Here is a 27056-nt window from a genome sequence, read left to right on the forward strand (position 1 = left end):
TCTTAGCATGATGAATAATGTGAGAAGAGGGTCTCAACAGCATCCTAAGGACACCAGCAACACTTACAAGAACAAACAGAAAGAAAAAACCTGCCAGGGGACTGAGAAGTAATGAGAGATAGAACAAAAAACTGGAAGGGATGGTATCCTAGATACCAAAATTATCAGCCCCAAATTTAAAACTTATGACATGTATCAGATTTGTACAAATCAGAAAAATACTTGGAACAATAAAAACTATTTAAAAGCTGTTTAACTATGATTGCAATTGTTAATATCCATGCATATGTACTCAAATTCTAGAAGGGAATATATAAACACTGAGATAGTCATTGTGTTAAAAACTTGGGTTAGGTGTAACTGTTTATTTCCCAAACATTCCAAAGTTTTAATTTTGAAAAGGCAAATAGTTATTAATAAAGAAGCTGGGGTACAAATGTCTTATCTAAAAAAAGACTTTAAGTATAGTATTCTAATTTTTTTTTTTTTTTTTTAAGATTTTACTTATTTATTTGACGAAGACAAACACAGCAAGAGAGGGAACAAAAGCAGGGGGAGTGGGAGAGGGAGAAGCAGGCTCCCTACTCAGGGAGGACTCTAATCATGGGATAGTGACCTGAGCTGAAGGCAGATGCTTAATGATCGAGCCCCAGTATTTCCATGTTCTGATGACCTATCAAGTTATTGTACACTTTAAACCATGATCTTGAAGAAATTAAGTTAATGCTTAATAAGCAGATTATTTCGACTAAACAGAAGAGTAAACAAATTCTTACAGTTTTACTTGTTTTTGCTTTAAGCAGTACTATTATTGTGGATTTAACTTTAAGTCCTATTTAGACACAGGAACTTTATTATAAACACTTAAAATAAGAGAGGTTCTACACAAAGTAGGTGCTCAATTAAAAAAATCCATGTATCTAAAATATAAATTTTGTTGCATACATGTTTTAAAAGTAAACACAGAAAAGGTATCTTTATAGAATTATTCAGAATTAAGGGCAAATGGGAAACTGACATAGCACTTAGTAGGAGGTTTTACATGTGATTCATTCCCCTACTCCAAGAAACATCTGCAGCTCAAAGCAGATTTTTAAACTGCTTCCCCCGAATGTCTGCTATTAATAAATCCTAAATATTAAAGGGTGAGTTCTTTAATTGTTACACTTGGCACAATACTATTCTAGTAAGTACTAAAACTTTTCTAACACATATATATTTGCTTACAATCACAAGCATTAAATCTGAATAGAAGGTATTTCTAATGCAATAAATAATTATAAGCAACTTACCACATTTATTTTTTTGACAGGTGCTTTAAAAGATGGTTTTATAATAAAGGATGACCCACTGCTACTTAAGTTCAAAGGAAATCTAATTTATGTATTCACATCTTCACTCAATATAAAATTCTCCCTTATCCTTTAAGTTCCCCAGAGCTACTCTTGGCATACTAGGATACAACTGAGAGCCATGGTTCTAGTTAGAAAGCCAGATTTGAATCCTAGCTCCACCACTAAATGGCTATGTGACCTGAGCAAGTTATCTAATCTCTCTAAGCTTTCAATTTCCTTCTCTGTAAACTGAGGGTACTAGTATCTATATAATACAGCTGTTGGGAAGTTAAACAACATGCCCCAAATAGGCAGCATAGTGTGTGAGACTGAGTAAGCACTAAGTAGCAAAAATAAAACTATTCTGTGGAGAAATCCAAGGAACATTTGAGCAGAGATTGACAGTATGAAATTCCTGAGCTAAAAGTGGGTAAGCTCTGATCTGTTCCATCACTCTCTCACTTATATTAAACTAGCCTTGGATAAAATTCATTAAGAGTTACAGAATCAGTATACTCATTATTAAAAATTTCTTTCCTACATCATGTAAGTTGCATATATAACAAGGCTTGTCTCTCATAGATACATTCATTAGCAATGTTATTCAAATACTTTAAAAAATCTGTCAAATGCTCTGAACCTTTCACCAAAAACTGAACATACATTAAATTCCATCCAGTTTTTCACAGGGTTCATGATCTCCTGAGGCCCACCATCCACTGACAACTGAAGATGAATATCCTACACTAAAGAAACTAGAAATTATTTTCCTAATTGCCAAAGTTATAGTTATTGTAGTAAATGAAAAAATAAGAAGTTTATAGGATCCAAGACAACTGTTATTAGTTTGTTGCATTTCCTCCCAAGCTACTAAATGATTGCAATTACTGTTTTACAAAACTTATTAAGTTTACAGAATATGATCAAAGTCATGGAATACCGTATCAGAAACAATTTAGAGTATCACTCAAAAGATAGGATGTATGTGTGTAAGGGAGAGACTGACTAAACCCAGAGGGTTAAGGATAAAGTTAGAAATAGATATGGTAGCCTATTCAATAATTTCAAATAATTTGTGATACACTCACAGAATACGTACACCATACTTTAATGAAAATATTAATTCTACAACTGTATGGCTTTGGACATACAACTTAACCCAAGTTGTTCTTCATCTGCAAAATATGATGATTTCGGACTGAAGACTAGCACTTCATCTTAGTCTAAACTGTATTATTCTAAGAATCCTCTACAAAATACAGCTGTGTAACACAAAGCAAAATAAGAAGCTATATAAAACAAGTTTTAAAATTTTTGTTTTCCAAGCAGAATACGATGCTGAAAAGAAATCTTTCATTTTCAGGGCATACAAAAAGTATATTATTGACTTCTAGTATACTATTTTCATTTGATATTGGTTCTCAAGATGAGAACTGAGAAAGCTTTCCTGGCTTTATTTTTACAGACATTTAGAAGAAAAATAAAATCCAAAAGCAAAGTAATTTAAACTATATTTTATGAAGAAAATGGATTTAAGGTCTTTCTTTTTAAAAATAAAAGATTAATATATTAGTTCTCAAATATCTCCTGCGATAATAACTAGAAAGTATTTGGGGCCCTTAACTACATTGTAAGCATCTACAGCAGATGCCATAGCAGTATTTAAGTAATGTTTATATAACACAGGATGTCACTTTATTTTTTAAACTGATTATTAAACACCACTGCAAAGATACGGCCCTCAGCCTCATGAAATTTTGAAAGGATTACATACTCCCAAGTATTTAAAATTCCAAGTTTGAACTTATATTTAATACTATACTCTTAGTTATACAATGTGCTCATTTTGTTCATAAATATTCATCTCAATACAATAACATCAGGTATAATACATAAAATCTAATCCATTAAGTCTTACCAATTTATGACCTGATGAGACACTCTTGTGGACAACATTCAGTCCTTAGAAGCTAGAATAACCCTCCAACCATGTGAGGGCATCACAACTTTTAAACTTTCGGCTTTCGATCATTATTATGTCACATTCCTCCTCCGATGCTGAATTCTAAAAAAAATTCTAGCAAAGAGTTTAAGTAAATAAGTGTTTTAATCAAATAGCCTTTAAAAATCTTTTATAGCAAAGTTTTATTTTTTACCATGATTACACAACTGATATTTTGTACTTAAGTATTTTTTAAATGTAAGATAATTTTATATTTAATCTGGATACTTCAAACTATAAATTTCAACATGGACTTTTAGGCCCTCAGGAATACTTGTTAGTAAAGAGTCAAGAAGAAATGGAACCAATTAAAGGTTTAAGATCATGATCCAGAAATTACGATTTAACACCGTAACTTGCTACAGACAGTTTTGAGGTCCTACAGAATGGCACTTGAGTCTATTATCTGGTTCATATCCATATGAATTTCTAGGCTTCTAACACAGGTGAATGGATCAGTAATAATCCATACCAATCATTTAAATGCTCAAGACAGCATTCAATTTTTATAACTAAATCCTAGTCTGTCTCTACACCCCCCAATTTTAAAATTAGTCAACATGGTGGAAAGAATAGAATTTTATTATGCATTTTATATAACAGGCATAACAATGTATCCTTTTCAGAAGTGGTCCTATAGCTCATCTGTGTATGACCAAAGAACAAAATTAGGGGTAGGAATACTTAACAATGGTAAAAATTACTTAAGATTAATCTTACATTTGTTAAATTTTTTACAAGAAAGCTTTCAATTAGGCATCTATTTTAATTGCTGAAGGGTAATATTACCAACATTTTCTGTGCAGTATGAAACTCATTTCTATTTTTAGTTGTCAGTAATCTGCAGAAAAGGCAACCCACAAATTTATGGGCATATTTTTGCCTAAATTAACTCCCTAAATAAAATGATATAATGGAGCAAGGGAGAGGGGGGAAAGGAAGCCATCATTGAGGAAGATCAAAATATGCAAAGCCATAGCAAACTCAAAGACAGCACTGTAAGGAAACTCTGCAGCAATCTCCAGAAATATGTAACCCAAATATAGGGGGTTGGAGTTGTGCTGTTACAGATTTTAACTTTTAATGGAATTTTTCTATTATACATGGTCTTTGAAAGTCTCCCACACAATCTGAAGATCAGGATTTTTTCCAATTTACAATATAATCTTTCCAAATGTAATCTCACAACACATTTGACTTCAATAAAATCATACTTTACTATCTTTTGTCAAAGCACAGCCTTATGATGTAATCACCTGGTGAAGGCAAAAACCCATACAAATGAGGATAAGTAGTAGTTTAAAGTTGTGGTCATTCCATCAACATATTACCAAAACATTTTTAGCAAGCTTTTATTCAACTCTTGTCTCCTATCAACCAAAATACTACCATAATTTTAAAAAGTTCTTTGGATCATTTACTCTTTCATGGGACAAGTCCCATGAGAAGATACAATCAATACCTGGCCATATGTAGCAAAGTATATCCTTCCTGAAATATATGTATTTGTAATGCTAGTAATTTGGCTTGTCTGTGAAGGCTTTGATGGACTGGCCATTTGAGGGACTGACCCTCTGTTAAAGGGCCTGTCAACAATAAGCACTGTTATGACAAATGCCTGGAAAGCCTCTGGAATATAGAATTAAAACCAGTCATATAAAGCCAATTTAGTTATTTTCCTATGACATTTGTAGAGAAAATTTTTTAAGGGTGTGTGCATTATACAAATACAGGGCAAATTAAGGACTTAAGAGCTGTATTACATTTAAAAATACAAAAATACAAAACTTCCATTATCAGATTTTTCTCCACCATGCATTTTCAAAATTAGCTGCTACCACAGGTTACCTTTGAAGGGTTTCAATGACTAAATTCCAACATGTAGGAAATCCTTATTAAAAATTTGAAATAAAACCGGGTAACTGAAATGTTTGTAGATGAACATAGTTAGGATTAATTAGATATTCTTAAAAAATGAATTTAAAATTAGAATCCTCCCCAAAATGAGTATTTAGAAACTTATTCTGATCTATCAATCATAATCTCCAATCTCTGGCAAGACTGCTATCAAAAACAAATCCCAAACATTTCCCATATTTATCATTTCATTTTTTTTTTTAATTTGTGAGGAGGAAAAAGTCCCAGTTAACTGAGAGTGAGCTACTAAGCCATATACTATAGTCCAGCAAAAACTAGGTTTAAGTTTATTATTATTTAGCTAATATTATGGCAAATTTATATTGATAGAACAAAGAGAGCACAGGGCGAGAAGGTGGATGACCTACAATTTCCATGTCACCCGAAAACTGATATGGGAAATCAGACAAACATATAAGAGTTCCTAATGGAACTTGCTATTTGAATAAATGTCCTTAGCTTTGTTTGACACAAAATTTCACTTTCAAGTGTATACCACTTTCTTCAAAAAGTTCATTATATTGTTTTGAGAAATCTTAGACACGATAAATAAATGCTTGCTTCCCTAAATGTCAGAAGTGCTTATTTTTTAAACGGAGACAAAGGGGAAATGGGGCCACCCTGTATGCTCCTAATAAATTACATATAGTCCTTCCATAGATTAAGTATTGGGGAAATGAGGCTAGGAATATCAAAGATAAGCTTGTGAAAAAAAATTAGTCCAAAGATATCTAATAGAATAAGAACACTGCAAAGACAGTGTGTTCTAAGAAATTCACATATAAAAAGACATAAACAATTAGAGAAAACCTCATATATCTGTGGATCAGCCAAGATATAATGTAAGATGATTAGCTATGTTAAAAACTAAGTATGAGAAATGTAAGAAAATGTGTTTAGCAAGCTATGCATCATATCAAATGTACCTATTAGTGGAAGAAATGCAAAATACATGGCTTAAAAAAATTCATACAGCTTCGGAAAATACCCCTAACAAGATAGGTTATTGATATTTTGATATTTTAATAGAGCATGTTCATTAACAAATGTTTATACTCCTCATTCTTTCAAAAGAAGTAGAAATAGCCTATAGAGGATTAAAAGAAATAGAAATTGGGGGTTGGGACAGAAGATAAAAATGATAAAAACAGAGTAGATGGAAGCCAGTTATATATTATTCAAATACATATGTGATAAGGAATAAAGGGGCTTTGTGAATAGAAAGCGGGATATCTGACTGAGCTTTTACTAACAACAGCTATCATTAGGAAATACAGCTACTCTTAAAATTTAAGATAGCATGACATATTATGCTTTTAAGAGTTATTATCGCCTTTCTTGAAACAAAGCATGTATGACCATTCCAGACATACGTTTAGCACTATTTTCTGAACTAAGTTAGCAATATCTAAAACAGAAGTAGATGCTGCAAATAAATTTTTTGAAGATGAATAGTTAACAGTCACTCTGAACAGAAGGAGTAGGGATTAGTCACACTAAACAACTCCTTTCCCTTCTTGTTACCCTTCAAATAGTGTGTAGATGTAGGGAAAGAATACGATCTTTATATTGATATAACACCAGGTAGATATGCAGTAAGGTACATTTCTGGCTTCCAAGACACAAGTTACGTATACCACTATTTCTGAGCCAAATACCACAATTAAAAACTGAAAAAAAAATACAAAAAAAATACAATGAGCACCTTCCAAACCTTTTAGTATTTATAACCAAGATCTTTAAACTCTGAAACCAACCAGGAAACAAATTTTGCATAAAAATGCTATTTCTTAAAGATATATATCATTGAATACATGTTCTAAATTACTACCACCTATTTAAATTTACTTCTGTCAAATATGAAAAATGTTTTAGAAGTAGTCAGCTGAAACCCAAACACAGAAGCTAATTTTGGGTAAACTAATGCATTTGAATACTTTATATGATCATCACAAAAATCTAATATATATCTTGATTTGGTGATTTAGAATATTAGTATAAGTTCACACATGCACACACAAAGAGAATGCCAAATAGAATACAGTCATTTCTCTCATCTAACTATGTACGAACCCAAATTAATGAAACAAAAATATAAAAAATTCCACTTAATATTTTTCTTCCCAAAAGGTTGCAAAACTGTTTGTAGGTTTAAATACACTGAAAGAGTTTTAAATTTGTTCATTGTTGAAGACTGGAAGGAAAATAAAACAGATGTTAGGTTTGTTCTGATTCAACAACTTCAGGCCACATATTTAAATGTCCTTTTCATCTGAACAAGTTCAGTAAGTTTTTTTTTCTTAAAAAGCTTTTTTACAGAGTTCTAGATTCTGCAGAAAAAAATAAATTGGGTTTAGCAAATTAGTTTACACACTAATTCACACATACAAATTTCTGTTCTAATCAAAGCTTTGGTTTACTTAAAATTATTCTGGTGAAAAGTAAAAATGAATTAACAACAACACCACAACCGTACCAACTATTTTCATCTATTTCAACTGTTTCTCAAATTTCACCCTGAAAATAATTACTATGATTTTTCAGAGTAGGCTGTGATGACTTATGTTAAGAAAATTCACTAACTAAAGAAAGCGGTAAACACATGAGCAGAAATATCTAATAATGGATGAGCTGTCAATAATTTCCCATCACCAATTCTGACGTCTGGTTATATGATGAAAATAATGTCAGCATGGCAGGTGTCCCATTTCAGCTAGTCATAGCAAAGCTAAAAGAAGAGAAGAAATGCTTAGGATCCACTGAAACACCACATCAAGCAATGAGATGTAGATCTGTGGTTAAAAATCTGGCAGTAGACAATTAACCTTAGACAACTATCAGAATAAAACTAGGAAGACACAAACAGAATATAAAAGATAGCAAACACATAATCTGTAAACCCAAGAGGTGACTAAAATGTCTTCAAATTACACTATTTTTTCCAATTCCAGATAATTAGAATCCCAAGTTAATAAATACGTGTGTGTGTATATACATATAAATCATGATATAGACAATAATTGGTACATGAATATACTTCAATTTCTGTTCTAAGAGACACACCCACATTAATGTCTACATGGTCTCCTTCTCTTCCCATCACCCCCCACCCCCCCCAAACTCTGAGCAACAAAAGACATCCTCTTATAACATTTTTCGAGTCCCAGTAGCTGTTTAAGCTGAATTTTAGGCATCTTACCTATCTCTCCTTCCCACTCCTTATAATATGGACTTCTTTTAGGCTACTCTAATTTAAACTTTAAAACAGTCCTACAGAAGACTAATGTAAGAAAAGTATTTATTTATATAAGACAGAAGGAAAAAAGACAGGTGTTTGATAATTAAATGTAATCTGTGATCTTGTATTGGCTCTTGGATCAGGTAAAAAATGGTCATGAAAGACAGTGGGACAACTGTAAAATCTGAATATAAACTCTATATTACATATTAGATAACAGTATATCAAACCTGAATTTGCTAATTAAATTGCTGTTACATAACAGAATCTTCTTAGGTAACATATGCTAAAAGTATTTTTAGGTCAAATGGACAGGATATCTGAATCTTATTCTTAAATGGTTCCTAGATAATACGTTAGGATAATAAAGCAAGTAAGACAAAATGTTAATGTTCAATCTCGGTAAGATTGCTGGAGCTTATTACTCTTGTAATTTTTCTGTAAAATTGAAATTTTTTTCAAAATAGAGAATCAAACATTTTCCCTTCTTTTTGGTTAGTAAATAATAGTCTCAGAATCTTCCAGTCTCTTAAGATCACTTATGCTCTTCAGAGTTTCTCCTGTTCTCTAAAAGTAGGCAGTGTTTCCCAGTGGCCTGGCTTAACCCTCTTACCCTACTCTGCTCACTCTTGACAACCTCCACCTTTCCTAAAGCTCAAACTCTAAAATAATAATAATGAAACAAACAAATAAATAGTCTTCAATATCTTCTAGCCTTAGCTTCTCTAACAAGCTGTGTGTGTGCAGCTCCAGTTGTTACTGAGTTTCCACCTTGACTTTCTACCAGCTCACTCAACCAAAAGTAGCTAAAACCAGAATCTCAGTATTATTTTCACTTTTCCAAACCAATTCTTTCTCTAATACTTTCTAATGGTACCACCATTCCCTCAATTAGATTTGAGACTTTGCAGTCAAATTTGACTGTTTCCCTATCGTATCTCTTGAGTTGTAACATCATCTAATTCCTACCTTCTGTTAACTATTCTTCCCTCATCTCCATTGCCTCATTCAGGCCTTCATTACCTTTCTATTACCTTTGGTTTCTGTCCAATCCAGTATCTCTTCTCTGTTGTCTTCAAATGATTTGTGCACCAAATTTAACCATCCTTATCACATATGCTCTTTACTTTCACAGTAGCTCACTGTATTCCCCAAGCTGGAATTCTCCCTTTCCCTCAGGTCTTTCACTCTGTATGACCAAATTCTACCCACCTTTCAGGTTCCAACTCAAAAGGTCACTTCCTAAAGAAGCTCTGACCAATACCTCCAGCTGTACTTGAGAGACATAAAATGTTTGAATTTTAAATGACAGTTATCACTTTCAGTCATGTGATGATGTTCTTACCTATCTTTTCCCATATCAAGACCCAGTTCATTGGTTTCTCTATTGTGATCACCACTTAATTGCCTCTGATATGGCATTCTTTCCTAAGGGTTTGCTAGTCTTCCATTCCTTAAGCAAATATACAGCTCTTGGAGGTTTTAAGTAGGCCAGTGTTAACTCACAACCCTGAGATAAAGACCTGTGCCGAGACTTAGTCAGACACCCCTCTTTCATTTTTTCTGATAATCATGGCCAACAATGACAAAGCAGAAGTAACTCAATTCCAATGCTTTCCTTAACTCTTCTTTCCCATTTAGAACTAAGTGGGGGGGAATAAAACTCTACAGAATAGGGATTTTTAAAAGTGGCTTTAAGTCTCATTCAAGGTCAACATTGTTGACATAGCCAGGAAGACAGTTATTAATTGTATTAATGTTAATTTATAGTGATGGCAAGACTATTTTGCAGAGATGCATCCACTTGCAGAAAGTAAGCTCAAGCCACTCTTGAAACACCCCCCTGGCTATCCAGGTAAAGTATAAAGAAAGTAGCTTCAAGTTTCCTTTGTATTTAGAATAACTATCCTATAGAAATGGAGTACAGTAGGTCTGTAATCATCTCTTCCTGTTTTTTCTAGTTATAAAAAGATTGCCTAAAATTACATTAGTTTTTGTGATGGATCTGTAACTTGCTAATCAATATTGTAAAAAGCAGGCAACATCTAGGTACTTTTTACTCTACGTTCTAAACTGAGAAATCTCAACTTTCCTGAATTTACATAGAAGTTCTATCAATTTCTCAATTTCTTCACATGCTTCAGACTGTTTAATTTATAAATGTGATCATCCGATAATAGCTAAAACTTCCTGTTTTAATGTCTGAACATTTATCCTTAGGTTTTTTTAATAAATCTGAGATCCAGTCCTAAAAGGTGCCAGGTCACTAAAACTTTGTCCTCTAATTTCATGTCTTTGATTATCCTCTATTGGTTATCTGTAACTGAAATAGGTCGAAATGTAATCACATAATAAATCATGTAAGTACTAAGTACAAATTATTAGAGAATATATTTGGGGTGCTTACAAAATAGTTCAGGTTCATAGCCTCATCTAGTAAGTAGAGAATATCTCCTAATAAGGAGAGAATATTTGACTAGTAACAGTCTCCAACAAGTAACTCACTATGGTGATTCTTCATAATTACGTACTATTAACCCTTTAACAACATGGGTTTGAACTGCACAGGTACAGATAAATAAGGATCTTATTTATCTATGTTTATGGACACATGGTTGATATATTTAGTTACATGCGTACAACATAGTATAGTGATTTACATGAATTTTTTAAGTACTTAAATGTATTTTTCTCTTATGATTTTAATAACATTTTCTCTTAATTTGTAAGAAAACAATATATAATACATACAACATACAAAATATGTGTTAATTGATTGTTTATCAGTAAAACTTCCCGTAAACAGTAGGCTATAGGCAGTTAAGTTTTTGGGGAGTCAAAGTCGTACTTGGATTTTCAACTGCACAGGGGAAGGAGGGTGTTAGTACCCTTAACCCCTGCATTGTTCAAGTCAACTTTAGTTCAGATCTACAACTGTGCAGAGCCATATAGATGAATATCAAACATTAGGTGAAAGAAGAGAGACACAAAATAAGGAGCTTACAATATTTTGTGTCTTGATCTGGGTCCTGGTTACACAGGTGCGTTCAGTTTAAGCTGTACAAATTATGAATGGTGTACCTTTCTGATACAAATTATACTTCAATAAAAAGATTTTTAAAATGTCTTATTACTGAGCATTCAAAAACTAGATTAGCCAAGCTCTGAAACCTGAGTTTTACCATCTGGGTTAGCAAGTACTGGTGGGTGTTAATGATGTACTCAAGCTTCTTGGAGTATGAATAAAACAAAACAAATTATTTCATATAAGCAGCTTATTTCCGATCTACTCCTAACTTCAAAAATGAAATCTCAAAGGAACAATGATAGCAAATACTGAATACCTGTTTTCTAACACAAAATACGTGACTTAAACAAGAACTTTTTAAATCGAGTAATTTTTAAACTAGATGCAAACAGATGTAAGTGAATAATCACTATAATAAAAGACTAAACAAGACAATTTAACTGAAATCAGGTATCTAGTAATAAGACCATAAACTTGGACATTTATTTTGAGATAACACCCATGTGCACTACTGCTTTCCTTATTTATTTCTCTTTAAATACTGGTGCTATCACAAGAAAGGACAAGCCAACTCATGGGGATAGTGCACCTAGCAACTGTTACTCTCATTTGTTAACTGCGCTTGTGCATTTTCTTCATTAAAGCAGAAATACTGCATGTGTTTATCAATGAAGTTTAAATCCTGAAAAGTTACCCGATTTCTTCCTTTGGTCTACCTGGCAAAACTTTCTTCCTCCCTAGTGCTCCTTTACCTTACTGACCTGATATACACAAGAGGGTAAATGTGTTTGTTATAAATTCTTACCCTCAGCTTTTTTGCAGACAAAGGACTTCCAATAAAAGCCTGTTCCCCAGTGATTAGTAAAATAAATTTCTAAACTAATTTTGTCAATGTAACAAAGCAATGCCAATAATTAAGTTCAGAACTGTTCTTTAAAGAAGAAAAGTATAAAGTCAAAATTTAAAGTTATTATTCTGAAATGCCAACAGGCTAGAGTATCACTAAGTATCACTATCACTACAGTAAGATAATCTCCAGAAAGCTAATTACAGAAACTATGTTATTCGTTTTAATGAAAAGTCAATGCAAACATTCTGCACTTCCTAGGAAAGGTCTGTATTATTTTCGAGCTGTCAGTATCAATTGTCCTTATATTTGGTGATGGTTTTAACTTGATTCCTTGAGTACTCTGCAAATGACAAAAGAGGGGGAAGACAGAGAACAATGACAGCACCTATAGTAAAAAGGAAAGGAAGGCTTGACAGTAGCTTAAAGTTTAGTACAATAACTGAATAAGGCACGGGTTATCAGTGGCAAGAGAATTGAAAAGCTTCTCAATTTGGTAATTCTAATTTAAATAGAGAAGGAAACAAAGGGGCCATTAGGGAACTCTGAGTCAATGTGAGGAAAGGTATATTAATTACTTGTATTTTGATTAAAAGATACTCTGCTAAAAGAATCCTGGGGAAAAAAAAAAAAGATTCCAGACTTTCAAGTAAGGCAAAACCAGGATCTTCAGCTATTTAGGGCAGGTTTAATGAAAACTGGCACAGGGCTTAAATTTTAAAGCGGTCTCTAGTGAAAATGAGTTCCAAGATTTCATAAACAAGAACCTGAAATATGGTATCTGTCAATACTAATAAGCAATTTTATACCTCAAACTAAGTAGATAATGTAGGGATTTACAGTCCCATAAACTCCTGAATGGTTCTGTTTAACAGAATCATCCCTGCAAAATACTTATTTGCCAAATTAGTAAAATTGTTTTAAAAATCTGTAATTTATAACAGTAAAAAAATGAACAAGGCAATTTGGTGAAATCTAACACAAACATGGTCAGGAGAAGTTATATTTACTATTTTTTTAAAGTTTAACACACATAAATCTTCAACTCTATCTGCAATGAAAAAGAATGTATACTCCCATAATACTTTATTTGCTAATATACCTATTAAAAAGTCTGTAGATATTTGCCAACAGAGGTCATATAGTTAGAACTAATAAAGCTAGCCCACTGCTCATCAACTGAAACAATTTTTTTCAGGTTTTATTTTATTTAAGTAATCACTACACCCAACATTCGGCTTAAACTCATGACCCCAAGATCAAGAGCCACATGCTCCAATTGAGCTAGCCAGGCCCCTCAATTAAAAATTTCATAAACTAGTTGCAAAGTTAAAAGGAAGCCACTAGTACTGGGTTGGACCTGTCACTTTAGTACCAAAGGGCCAACTTATAGTGAAGAACGGCTGATCTAGAATATAAATTCTGATTATAGTTTGGCATTAACATACTACTAACACACTATTAACTTCTTTGGCTCTGGATGACAGGCTTCAAAGAGGAGAACAGAAAATACTTTCAACCCATGAGTAACTACAGATAAAGCAACTTGCCTCATTTTGATACCTTAAATATTTCTGTATCTAAAAAAGAAAACAGGTAAGAAGTATTTAGCTGTAACAACAAATGATGAGTAGGCAACTTCTATGATTGTTTTATAAGGAAACAAAAGAAAACTTTCAATATTAAGTCAAAATTATAAAAAATAAAGCTCACACCTTTCTACATTGTTCTGATGAAAATAACAGCTCTTATTCATATTGATATCACAGTCGCTTACAAATTTAGCTATTTGAAATAAATTACCATATGACTATCACTATTCTTATTACATCTCTAAATAGAATGCTGTTTTTCCTTTTTCTAATGGAAAGAATAAAGTACAACCCAAAGTACTCACCCTGGCTACATCAGATAAGCCGTTTGAACGAATATTCATGTTTGCTTCATGCTACAATTTACACTTATGTCTTAATTTACACTGATACAGCCATACAATTTCAAAATTGAAATTATAAACACTGTACTATAAATTTTAGAACTTCTTGCTCTACAAGTAACTATTTTAAAACATTTTCAGTTAAGGAATATATCACTGAAAAGATACTTTGTTAGAAAATCTCTTTAGAGTGACACACAAACAAATCAAGCCTAAAAATTAAAAGACTGTTACCATTTGTAGGCAATGTAAACCATGTCTTAACATGACATGTACATGCACTTAGCAATACTCTTTTCTTTTCTTTTTTTTTTTTTTTAAAGATTTTATTTATTTGTCAGAGAGAGAGAGGGAGAGAGAGCGAGTGCAGGCAGACAGAATGGCAGGCAGAGGCAGAGGGAGAAGCAGGCTCCCTGCTGAGCAAGGAGCCCGATGCAGGACTCGATCCCAGGACGCTGGGATCATGACCTGAGCCGAAGGCAGCTGCTTAAACAACTGAGCCACCCAGGCGTCCCGCAATACTCTTTTCTAATGAAAGAGATGGAGTTAAGTCCATGAGTAGTATCCAAACTATGCCAAAGGACACAAATGCGTTGCCAGGCAGAGTTAAAAGAATCTAACAAAGCTCTGTGTGAATTTTTAAAACAGCATTTGTGCTTGTTCTAGTAATTAAACACAGAATGATGGAGCACTAATAAATATTCAGCAAAATAACTGAACACAGCATATACTACTTAAAATGTGTGTTAAGCAGAAAGATAAACCAAATTATCTTTTGCTATAAATGAACGCTTAAGACTTCATTCTATATTTTAAAAAATTAAAAACAAAATTTATGTAACATTTCTATGAGAAAAACTGTTTTAGGAGTTTATAAAACAGTAATGCAGGCAGGTCTAGGGACTCTAACAAACAAGCTTGATGTTGAAAGTTTCTCAACAGGATTAAACAAGAACTTTCTACTTTGATACCTTGGTCTTATCCCTTTTCCAATTTCTTAATATGAAGTGACATTTCGTTTTGAGTTACTAAGGCATTCACAGAGAAATCATATAAAATAGGACAAAAGTAAACTAACTGTAGTTAATTTTATAGAATATATTTTTATATTAAAATATACAATGATAAGTGGATATTCCATATAATGAGATTTAATAGAATACCTAAGTCCTTCAAGAAAGTAAATATACTTAAAAATGAAGTAAAAAATAAAGTATATTTACATTCTATTTAAAATATAGATTGCTCTTTTGGTTTATTTTGCTGCTTTGTCCCATGCTAGATACCATGTGATTTCCCCCCCTAAAATGACACATAAAGTTTAGGTTTAATGATGAGAAACCAGTACAGTGCAAAGCAATTCATGCATACACTTTTGCATGTATGCATTCCATATGTTAAGTATTCATACCTATCCCAGAGGTTCTTTGATTCCTGAAACGTGTTCAAATGGAACGCTTGGTAGAAAGCAGTTGAAGGATTCCTGTGAGATCCAAGAATCAAATGGAAATGAGGTTGAGAAAGTACAGTAAAATCACTACTTTTCAAAAAAAGATGGAAGATTTTAGATTTGTAATAAAGTGTAACAGCTTTAATAAAAAGAAAAAAACACAACATAAGCTTGCTTAAAAACATTTTGAAAGAAATTAAAAAACTGGATGAAATCCAGCAGACCCTGAAAACAATTCAGGATCACAGTTCTAAAAGAAAGGGGTAATACGGATAAAAGAGCATCCAATTATGTGTGTGCGCATATGTTTAAACACATGAATGTGACCAGTTCACAGCCTAATCAACACTACTCTATATGAGATGCCTTTTTAGGTTTCTCAACATTTAGCAGTTTAGCAAAGCTGTTCCCACGTACAGGATTCATGTAAAATAAATTAAGCTACACCTTCATAATATAAAAATTTTTTTAAAGATTTTATTTATTTAGTTGACAGAGAGAGACACAGCGAGAGAGGGAACACAAGCAGGGGTAGGGGGAGAGGAAGAAGCAGCCCTCCCGCTGAGCAGGGAGCCCTATGCACAGGGCTCGATCCCAGGACCCTGGGACCATGACCCGAGCTGAAGGCAGATGCCCAACGACTGAGCTACCCAAGCACCCCCATAACATAAAAATTCTTAACAGGAGCTATTTGATAGAGTCTGATAATGAACAACTGAGTCCTTTTCTGGGTTGGACTGAACATGATTTCTACCTTCATAATCCATTTATTTATGTGTGGTTTCTCTGGATTAGGGTAAAACATGGTGCAGCAATTACATGGCAGCTTTCAAATTTCTTACATTAGTATAGTGGGCCTTTAAGAGGTAAGAGCTCCCACACCTTAATCACCATCCATTTCTACCATTCCCTGGAGATATGTTCCCTAGGGTTATCTATAACCATAGAATCTTAACTGATGGGCTCATCCTAGCGAGCTCCCAGTCTACATGATTCACCTCAAATCTCTGGAGTGGTTTCTTAGGGGACTATTTAAACTTCTGACAAATCTGCTAATAGCTCCCCCCTCTACCTCAGCATTTTCCCATTGTTTCCCCAACCCCAACATGTATATTAGGGAGCTAGCAAAAACTTGTCACATTACCTCTAAAATCCCTGACCCATGCTGTAGCAGAATAACAGCAAGCTAAGAATATTAAGTACTTATTATATACCAGACACAATTCTGAGTGTTTTACATTTATTAACACAATTCTACAACAACCCTAAGAGGCAGGTGTTATTATTATTCCTATCCCACCAATAAGGAAAGGAGTCAGACAAAAGTAACTTGCTTGATGTCACAGAGCTAGTAGGTAACAATCTGGTCCTAGAGTTTACGCTCTTAAATCACTATGCTAAACATATAGTGGAGTTCAATTTTAACCTCTCTAGGTCTGTCTCTTTATCAGTTAAATGGTGATATGATTTAGTCTTGCAGGGTGATTAAGGAACTTAGACTATATATAAAGCTCTTTGTATATATAGTCAATGGTCAATAAATAATAGCTATTATTTTATCATCAAAATGAAGTTCAAATACAACATGGCAATTCTGAGATCCTCATAAGCACCTTAAGAGTCTCTACAGTATTACTAGTACCACAAAAAAATTATTTCCAAATTCTACTGGAATGCAAGCAAATATCATGATCAATAAGCAAAACAAATACTCAACAGAATTCCATGATTTCAAAATTCAGATTAAGACTCAGTCTTAACACCTACTGAATTTTTTAAAACTACGTTTTTTAAAAGGCATTTTTTGTTTTAACCACTAGGGTACCTCTTAGATGATCCAAAATTAGGAAAGGCAGACAGACGATGCCAGAGTATCACCAAAGCAACTATTTGATTAATTGGCAACTTCAGTATATGTACTTCTCTTTGTCTGCTCTACCTACTTTAACTCCTTTCTATGCTTTTAACCCTTTCTCTGTTTTTCTCTAGAGGCTGGGTCCAAGGTAATCAAGCATATTGATTAGATCTGCTAATATCAAGGATTAAGAGGCTGCTAACCACTATTTATTTAACAGCTTATATCCTCTCAAGATACATTTGGCAGGGGCTTTTTTTCACTGTACTTGGAATCAGTCTACCAATTTAAATGAAAGTCAACTGAACCAACTGAAGACTTGATTGGCTTTTTTTTTTTTTTTAAACCAGGCTTACCCAGGACTGTCCTATACGGGGACAGGTTTGCTATTCACACAGGTCTGTCTGGATTTAAAACAGAATGACTCTAAGAGGAAAGGAGTAAATATGAGACAACAACCAAAGGTAAACCTGGAGGTTATTCTGCAAGTCTGGAATTTAAAATTCATTAAAAAGTATTTATAATATATTTATAAGGATGACATTCTTTAAAAAAAAAAACTTCAGATCCCCCGATTTTGGAAAAATGCATATGTATATATTTAATTTGAATCAAATTCATATGCCAAATAAATTGGTTTTAAATGAAATCATATGACTTAAGCTATGAGATTCTAGCATTTTTACAGCACAGACTCTAAAAATGAAATGTTTCTCATAAGTCAAATGTAGAAGTGAAAAAAAGAATGTATCTGCAGCTAGTTGTGTATCTTGGGGCAAAAAAGGAACCTATGAAATAAAATACCGTAAATGTACCTAAAGTCTTCAACATGTCAGAACAAATACACTTAGGTTGCAAAAGCTGGCAGTGAATCACTTTCTACATACATTTAAAATGAAGAAACCATATGGAGTAATACAATCTATGTACTCTAGAAAAATTTAGAGTCTAGATTCCAAGGATAAACATTTAGACAGGCTTATAAAATATGACACTTTTCATTTCTCTAATACTTCAGCAGGGATGTCTTCCATAAACTTGAGGGATTTTTAGCAAAGAGCAACAATTAGTCTCAAGATATTGCTTAACAGGCATATATTAAAGAAATCTGTAAAAACTAGCTGATCAAGAACTTCAAAAGAGCCATTTTGTAAATATTAAGGGGCTTGATCATCTGTTTTGGGATGGCATAAAATTGAGGAAATTGATAGCCCAAGGAAAACACTGTTAATAGAGATCATTTCAAGTATATAGTCTATGTAATCTGAAGGCACCAAGTTGCAACCAAGGTCATTAAAAATTTATTAGAAAGAAATACTGAATTTTATGCAACTTTGGTCACAAATTCTCTTCTGCCCAAGAAATAAAATTTGAAACCAGTTTTCTAATAACATATTTGATGTCAATGTTAACTATTAATCTAAATATAAAGCCAACAAAGCGCTTCTTAGGGACACTGAGGTGTGGTTTATTCTGAATTTCAGCCACCGAAATGAAAATGCTGTTTCCCATTTGTGGACATTTTTCAAAACCAATGAACAAAATATATCCTTTTCCTCCTGACTTTATATACTAAATAACCTATCCTATTAATTTCTAAGTACATGAAAGTAGTACACCACAGAGTGACTCAAATATGACATACATCGACCTGCTTTGCTAAGATACTATCTTTGTAGGGTAACTGTAACAGAGAGGAAAAACATTCCACACCTCAAAACTAAGCTATGAAAATTGCTGAATGTTAAAGGACGAGGTACATGAGCCCTGAACTCAGCAAATACTTTCTTCCCTTATGTCAAAACTCAACTTCAGCGATCTCTAAATAGAAATCAGGGAAGCACAACAGGCCATCTCCAATATTATTATCTAAGGATTTAAAATGATTAAAAATATCCTTTAGGTAAAGGCTTACAACACAACAGATCGGTAGCCACAGTAGCTTTCCTTCCTCCTATCGTATAGTAAGCAAATTAATAAAATAAAACTAACTCTGGAAATATCCAAGAGCACTGGGTTTGGTGTCAGAAGGCCTAAGTCTGAATATATGCTGTTACTTAATAACTATGTGATTCAAACCCTCAAGGCCTCAGTTTCCTTAATCCATAAAAAAGGGAGGAACACTTCCTTACAGTTGCTGAAAAACTCAATGAGATTATGCATACATAAGGCCTCACAAAATTAAGCTTGAGGAGGATTTGTGTTTAATATAGGATTACACTTTCCAAATCATGCTATATAAAAATCAACTTTTAATAGAGTACCTTAACATATACTCAATATTTCATCATTATTAAGGTAATATTCAGGCAAACAGAACTTAAACTTAGAGCTGGGTATACCAAACTATTTAATATATTTCATTGGATAAGAATCCTGACTTCTGGGACTCAGAGCTCCCATAGGATCTCCTTATTACACAACTTTTTTGTAAGATGTTAATTAAAAATACAATAATCACTGAAAAGCGTACTGAAATGGTTGTAAGATACATACTACTTTAACACTAAAAGCTTCAAGAAACATCTTTAACAGCAACCATAATCTTCTGATTAAAAAAAATCACAATTTCTCACCATGACATTTAAGCCCTTCACTCTGGTTGCTGTCAAAATTAATCACATCATTTCCCAAAACTGACATCTCTTTCTTCCACACTGTTACACAAACTGCCATCCTCTTCTACTCAGAAATTCATCCCTTTCTCTTAACAGTGACCTAGCCTAAGTCACCCTTTTAAGATTCAGTCCAACAGTTAGCTTCAGAAGAATGCACAAGTAATAATAGGTTGATGCTGAGGACAGAAACTGGGTGGCTGGAGGACAGAAGTGCAGAGAGACTTTCGGTTTATATTCCTGTATACTTAGAACTATATAAACATATTACCTATGCAGATAAATAAATTTTAAACAGAAACCAGTCTATTTCCTCCCCATATCACATCTAACTATGTCCTAAATTGTTCCGATAGTACCTTATATTTTACTCCATTACAGCCTATGATATATATATGAATGCATGTATTTGATAATTATCTTCATATAATCTGAGGTCTTGGGAGGGCAGGATAGTCTTTTTTTCTGTATCCCAGTACTTACTATTCAGAGAACATAAAAAAAGTTGAATGACTGACATACTGTCACTTTAAATGTTTTCTTGGGTATTCAACCTACTTGATGAGTATCTGCAAGCTTTGTTTTTGTTTTGTTTTGTTTTTTTGTCACATGATAGTCTGGTGGCAGGAAGGTTTAAGTTGGCAGCTATCTTATGAAACATGTTTAAATGTATCAAGTTATACACAGGGAATCTTAAAATCTGACCAAGTCTCAAATTCTAACATTACGAATGAGGAATACGGAGATAAGTTAAAAGACTTAACTAAAGAAATTAAGTGGTAGAAAAGCCAGGATTAGAACCCAACTGCTATATGTTTTACAACATCATGACTTTTCTGGCCTGAAACACTGTCTCCCTTTCTGTTATTATATCCATACACCATGTAATTACACTTTCAGATCAAAACTGAAGACTCTTGGTATGATTTATAGCACGTTAAGGTGGGATCTGGGAAAAGTTTGTGGACAATGAAAATACTAACATTTCTGTAATGTATGCTTGCCATACATATTATATATGGACTGTTTATAAACTACCTGCATACTTCATTTAATAATCTCAAACTGTGCAATACAGGCATTATCCCCATTTTTCATATGGGGAAACAAGGGGCTTATAGAACTAAATAACTGCCTGTAGGTCAAATGCCTCAGGTATACAGTACAGTTGGGATTTCAGCCCAGGCATGTCTAACTCCACTGTCTGTAATGGTCATTCATACTATATGCTAATACATAATTAAGCACACTACTGATTTTATTTGACTAAGAGCCTCCATCTCCTTTTTTGTTTTTGTTTTGTTTTCAAAGGTTAGGTAGACCAAATATGTAATAAGGATGGTTTTCGGATTAACTTACGTAACTATTTAGTAAAACTTAATTCTAACTCTCCCTTAGAAACTAGTTGGTTTTAAACTTTGCTTTAGGTATCCTTCATTCAAAGTTTAAACAATTTTCTTGTTTAATAATGAAGAGGAACTGCCAACATTTCACACACACCAGCAATATTTACAATAAATGGCCCATTAATTACAGTTTCTCTTCTATATTTAGTATTCTTTCATCAAATTTTAGTGAAAACTTATGGGGAGAGGAGGCTCTAAGTAATTAACATTCAGACGTCACTTATTTGTCTTGCTTACTCCAATTAGCAAGGCATATACTAATAGTCCACGTCCTAGGTGAACACTATTAAAATTATTACTCAATGATCTGCAGAATTTTCACATAACCATCACTTATAAATGTGTAATTTAATGAGAGTTCATTCTTTTAAACAAATGTTAGTTGTGTATGAAGAAATAAAACTAAATACTGAAATCTAATTTGGGGCTTTAAATTTGAGAGGTGAGCAATCCAGAAGCATGGATGAAATTTAATTCACCTGACTTAAAAACACATTAGGAACATACTTTTTAGAGATAAAAGCAGATAATGTATCCTTACTAATACCAGCCAAATTTGAAATGCATACGTTAAAATATATTAAGAAAGTCACATAATGATCTATAGGAAGGATATGAATTGCTTACGGTTCTTAAATCTTTATGGAGGAGTTTCTGCCCTAAACCATGCCAGATTAAGAATGTGACAAATATTGAGTAATTTGGTATGTTCAAGAATTGCCATGGGAAAAACCCAAACTATACCAATAATTCAGGTATGCACATTCTTTGTGGATACCATAATTTGATTATATTATATAAAAAAAAACAGCTTCAAATCACAAGTCCACTTGGTTTAGTATAAAGAACTAATTTAAGGGATTTATTCCAATTCAGGAATTTTGGTGCACATACCCCTTAAATACTGTCAACTATTAAGGTTTTTTCTTAAAAATCTGCTCTTCCCATGAATAAGAAATTACTCAGGAAACATGATCATTTGGGCTACATTTAACCAGGCAAATCCGTTTTTATAAACCCTCTCCTCTTCCTCATACTTAAATAGTTCAAGAGTAATGCAATTAAGAAATAAACAGTATCTGTTCAAAAAGTAAATACATACTGGTCTAAAACAATTATTTAAAAAAGGAATTAGATGCCTTTTCTTCACTAGTAATAAGTATTCCTATTCCTTCTGAGACCGTATTCCATGTCATTTCACTCTCTGCTTTTCTGTCTTGGTTATCTGCCACCATTCTCTACCTCTCCCCACCCCGCCCAACTTCTGCTGTTTTAGGAAAGAAAAGTGAAGATCTTTTTATACTTCCCTATCAACTATTCCTCAGTAAAGAGACTAATTTTGGTTTCTTTACCATCTGATTGTTGGGGGTGCTCTTTGTTACTAGAACACTCAAGTGCATGACTACTTCTAATCTCTTCTGGTGCACAAAAGGACTGTTAGCAAGTACCAGATCCATAAATCCAGTGTCACGTTTTACTATTTCCAAATTAGTGCTATCAGAATTCTCCAAGAACAGATTACTATTACCCTTATTCTCCGGAAACAGAAAATACATATACCACAGTATCAGTACTATAAAAAAATGACATCTCATAAAAGCAATTTAGTTCAAGATACCCTACTTCCCCTACAAGGAAGAAACAGTGTTACTAACATAGAGTGTGTCTTACCCACACTTACCCACTCTAGAAGCCCTTGTGTTTACTAGAGGTTATCCAATGTTCAGCCTATAGAATTTAGTTCATACATGATTTTGAACAATATATAGGTCACTGCTAATTTTAAAAAAAGTACCATACTGCCTACTGATACACTTTTGAAACATTAATCTTCCTGAAAATCTATGGTAACTTCCTTTACTTAGAGCCATGGTTATGACTAAAGTGTATTTTGGTAATCAGCATGGCACTCTGATGAATCCATCAATTATCAGTTTTTATACTAAATAATAATGTCACTCATACACAGGATTTCACACTTTGATTACAAAATCCTTGGTAAGAGTACCTAAGATAATATGTAGTGTTTGATTTAAAGGTCAACTGTAAAGCTGGATGGGCAAAATTACCTCCATAATTCAACATCGATAAAGAAACATAAGCTCATAACACATAAAGATTCAACTAAGGAGTTTTCATTTGTAAAGACTAAATGCAGTGAGACTTTTAGAGCTCTCATAAGTACCTACAGATTTTACAATAAAGGTAAGAGTGACAGTTCTGTCTCTTTATATACATTTACATAATCTCACTTAACTATCAAGTTAAAAAAACCTGCACGGTATGTATGTAATATCTGAGATACATATATAACTGTACAAAAAATTTGTGTATTTATAGCACATACCAGGATACACCACTTAAAATTCACAATTTATAATACATCATCAGTAGACATTAGCAAACTATACAAATAAAACCATTAATAAGATATAAAGACATATGCCACTAAGGGATCCTTACAATCAGGTTTCCAACAATCTTTTGGTTGTAGCTGACAGTTCACAATTGCAGCCATTCATAACAGTTCCTGGAATGTGGCCTACAAGAGTTCACACTGGTCAGCTATCTGTGGAAAACGATCTGTACTGTGTTCCCTTTCCAAAAGTGCCAGTAATATTTTGCACCTCTCCCCATTTATCAAAAAGGGGTCTGTTAAGTGTGTTGGTAATTTAAACAAATTTTGTAACTTTCACCGTAAAAGTGGCTTTTTGTGCACTATATTTTCAACCATTATTATATTCTCCAGTTTACACAAAATCAGTTTGAGAGAATCAACAACTGACTATAAGTCTTTCCAACGAGAAAGGCTAGAATATTTAACTTTACGGCAATTAGTAATATAGAGTCAACAGGCAGTGTTAACTGAACTTTAAAACATTTCCTTGCTTTCTATATATAACCGTCAGCCCTTCTAAAGGTACATTATTAAAATGTATTAATATGTAAGTCCTCTTTTTTAAAAATAAAGAAGTCTCAAAATGAAGCTTTGTAAAAGGTAATGGAGCCGAAAACACAAGATAGTTTTTTCAATATATCAGACTAAAGAACCTCAATCATTTTTGTTAATCTTCCATTTTCCTTCCTTTTCTCAAAGAACGAGACTATGTTTACAAACATATTAACTTTAAAAAAAAAAAGCGAGCGGTTTACAAAATTTTCGGGTCTGAAATTTGTCAAGCTATTCACAAAGTTAAAGTCATAATTACTCAAAACCTCTCACTCCAATGTTTGCATCTAAATGGCTGCAACTAAAATTGTATGCAGATTTTAATTTAAGAAGGCAACCCCAAATCACTGTATTAAAATTATGATTTTTGTTGGTATGGTTTCCTCAAAAATAGTTATCTCAGTAATTTAAACATATGCCTAGAAAAACTGTGTTATTTAATTTCAAGCATACAATTTAAAATGCCCTCTTTCACAAAGACTTTCCATTAAAAACAAAAAACAAAAAACTATTTCTACTTAATGGATTTATTCCTTCACCAGGTGTGTTGGTCCAGTGACAAAATAGTCAAATGTGTAAGATTACATCTTGAAAACTAGCATGTTAAATTAAAAACCAGTCAAAGATTATAACAAAAATTAGAAATGCAACATTGGTAAGCAATGCAGATTTTAAAAGACTGGGTGGGGGAGGGAAATACCATATTTAAGATATGACTGCACACACATCAAAACCCCTGCACTGGAGTAACTATTGCCAATTGATAAGAACAGATACAGTAGTAGCTGTAGCTCATTCACCTTCCGAAATAAAGTCTTAAAATTATTAACATTTTTAATAAAGAGGATAAATAATTGCATCTTTGAGGTCATACCTAAAGAATACATTCCAGAGTTTCCATTTGTCAACAGATCTCTCTGCTTCATGCCACATCATCATATTAAAATCTGGGGAATGTAACTGCATATGCTTTAAACTGAGAGGCATGAAGAGGAGAGAAAAATACAATCTTCATTCATAGATGCGCATGTGTTTTACAAGGAGGGGGGTGTGGTTTGGGAAACCACTCATCATTTCTTGAGATATGGAGGCAATGTACTTCAGGAACAGAGGCAAGCAAATGGTTATTTACGAACCCATCAGAAAAAAACTGGCTTCTGGCAGCTAGAAAAGGGTGAACAAATAAACTCAATCTGCATTTTAGGTGTGTCCCTATGTGTGAAAAGTGAAATATGGGAGCAGATGTAAAGAGGGATTTTTCTGAATGGCTTGTGGAATCAGTTTCTTTACTTGGTAGTCCCATCCATATAAAATTTCTCAATGACTAGCTAGCTGAGCTCACTTATGGACAAGTGGTATTCTCTAAGAGTTCTCAAATGGAAGAAAGACTCCCAACAAGCAAGTCACCTACAAAAAAAAGATGAACTTTGAATTACAAAAAGCAGAGAAGATGATTTCATGAGTATTTTTCAAACCAAAAGAAGTATGTAACAAAAATACAAGGCTAGTTGAAACTGAAAAGTTAAGAAAAGAATGCAAAGGAACTCAGAAGAAACAGAAGAAAAAGCTTTAACAGATCTCATTGTGCTATATACCAATTACTCTAGAAATCCATAGATATCTTTAAACACATCTAAAATCAACCATGCTCAAAATAAAAAACCCAACAAATAAATGCCTAACTGTAAAGTACCTGAAACCTTCTCTGTAATTTTTAAGTGTAATTCTAAAGCTTGTAACAAACAGTTTTTAAACATTTGCAATATATGTCAAATTTTCCTGTGATATTTCCTGAAAATCACTTAAAATCCTCAATGAATTATAACCAAACTTCAACTGTTGTAGAATTGGTAAGGCAATACACCAATTTTCACTTAAACCATTAAAAAAAGCATCCCTTAAGTAAAGAGGGAGCCAATTGGTGACAACTGTTAACACTTTTACTATAAAATTACTCTAATTTCAAGAACTGTAGCTTTTACTACTGTCAAAGAGTCTCATTTCATACTTCCCATTCTGTAGTTAAAAAAAAAAAAACAAAACTGATGGAAGATAACATCTTTCCAATACACTTCTTTAAAAAAAAAAAAAAAAGAAAAAGAAAAAAGAATCTTAACAAAGTCACCGGGAAGCCTCCTGACCTTCTATGTTCTTGTATTTAAAAGGCTGGAGGACGATAGGATCTTCAAAGCCAGACTTGACATTTCACCATTCTCTCTCCAGCCTTTGCAGATACACTGGAGGAGATTCCTTACTTACATGGATCTTTCCCTACTAGAGGACCTCCGGTTTTCCAGAATGGGAAACTTCTAACTTTATGTCTTAGTCTCCAAACTCACACTGACAAAGTGTTCAAGTGTAACTGTTACCTAAGAAAAGGACAGTCCTATGGGGGCATAATCTACTAGTTGCCACCTGTAAATGAGAGAATTAAGCTTAAATCCACCTTTCTGAATGAACAAATGTTGTGTCCTTATC

The 27056-nt window shown here is 33.2% G+C and overlaps 1 protein-coding gene across 2 annotated transcripts in view; it reads right to left on the reverse strand.

Annotated features, from left to right (window-relative positions):
- LOC111151734 (TSC22 domain family member 2) overlaps positions 1-27056 on the reverse strand; it is a 50519-nt gene that overhangs the window by 20195 nt on the left and 3268 nt on the right. Inside the window, exon 2 of one of the 2 annotated variants that reach the window (XM_022509906.1) lies at positions 15714-15785. The exons of the other annotated variant lie outside the window; for it this stretch is intronic. Within the exon in view, the coding sequence (XP_022365614.1) occupies positions 15714-15785 (72 nt within the window). The remainder of the gene's footprint in view (positions 1-15713; positions 15786-27056) is intronic. 2 annotated transcript variants of the gene reach the window in all.

Source organism: Enhydra lutris, unplaced genomic scaffold, assembly GCF_002288905.1.
Source record: "Enhydra lutris kenyoni isolate GAN:26980312 unplaced genomic scaffold, ASM228890v2 scaffoldscaffold2, whole genome shotgun sequence".
Classification (NCBI taxonomy): Eukaryota; Metazoa; Chordata; class Mammalia; order Carnivora; family Mustelidae; genus Enhydra; species Enhydra lutris.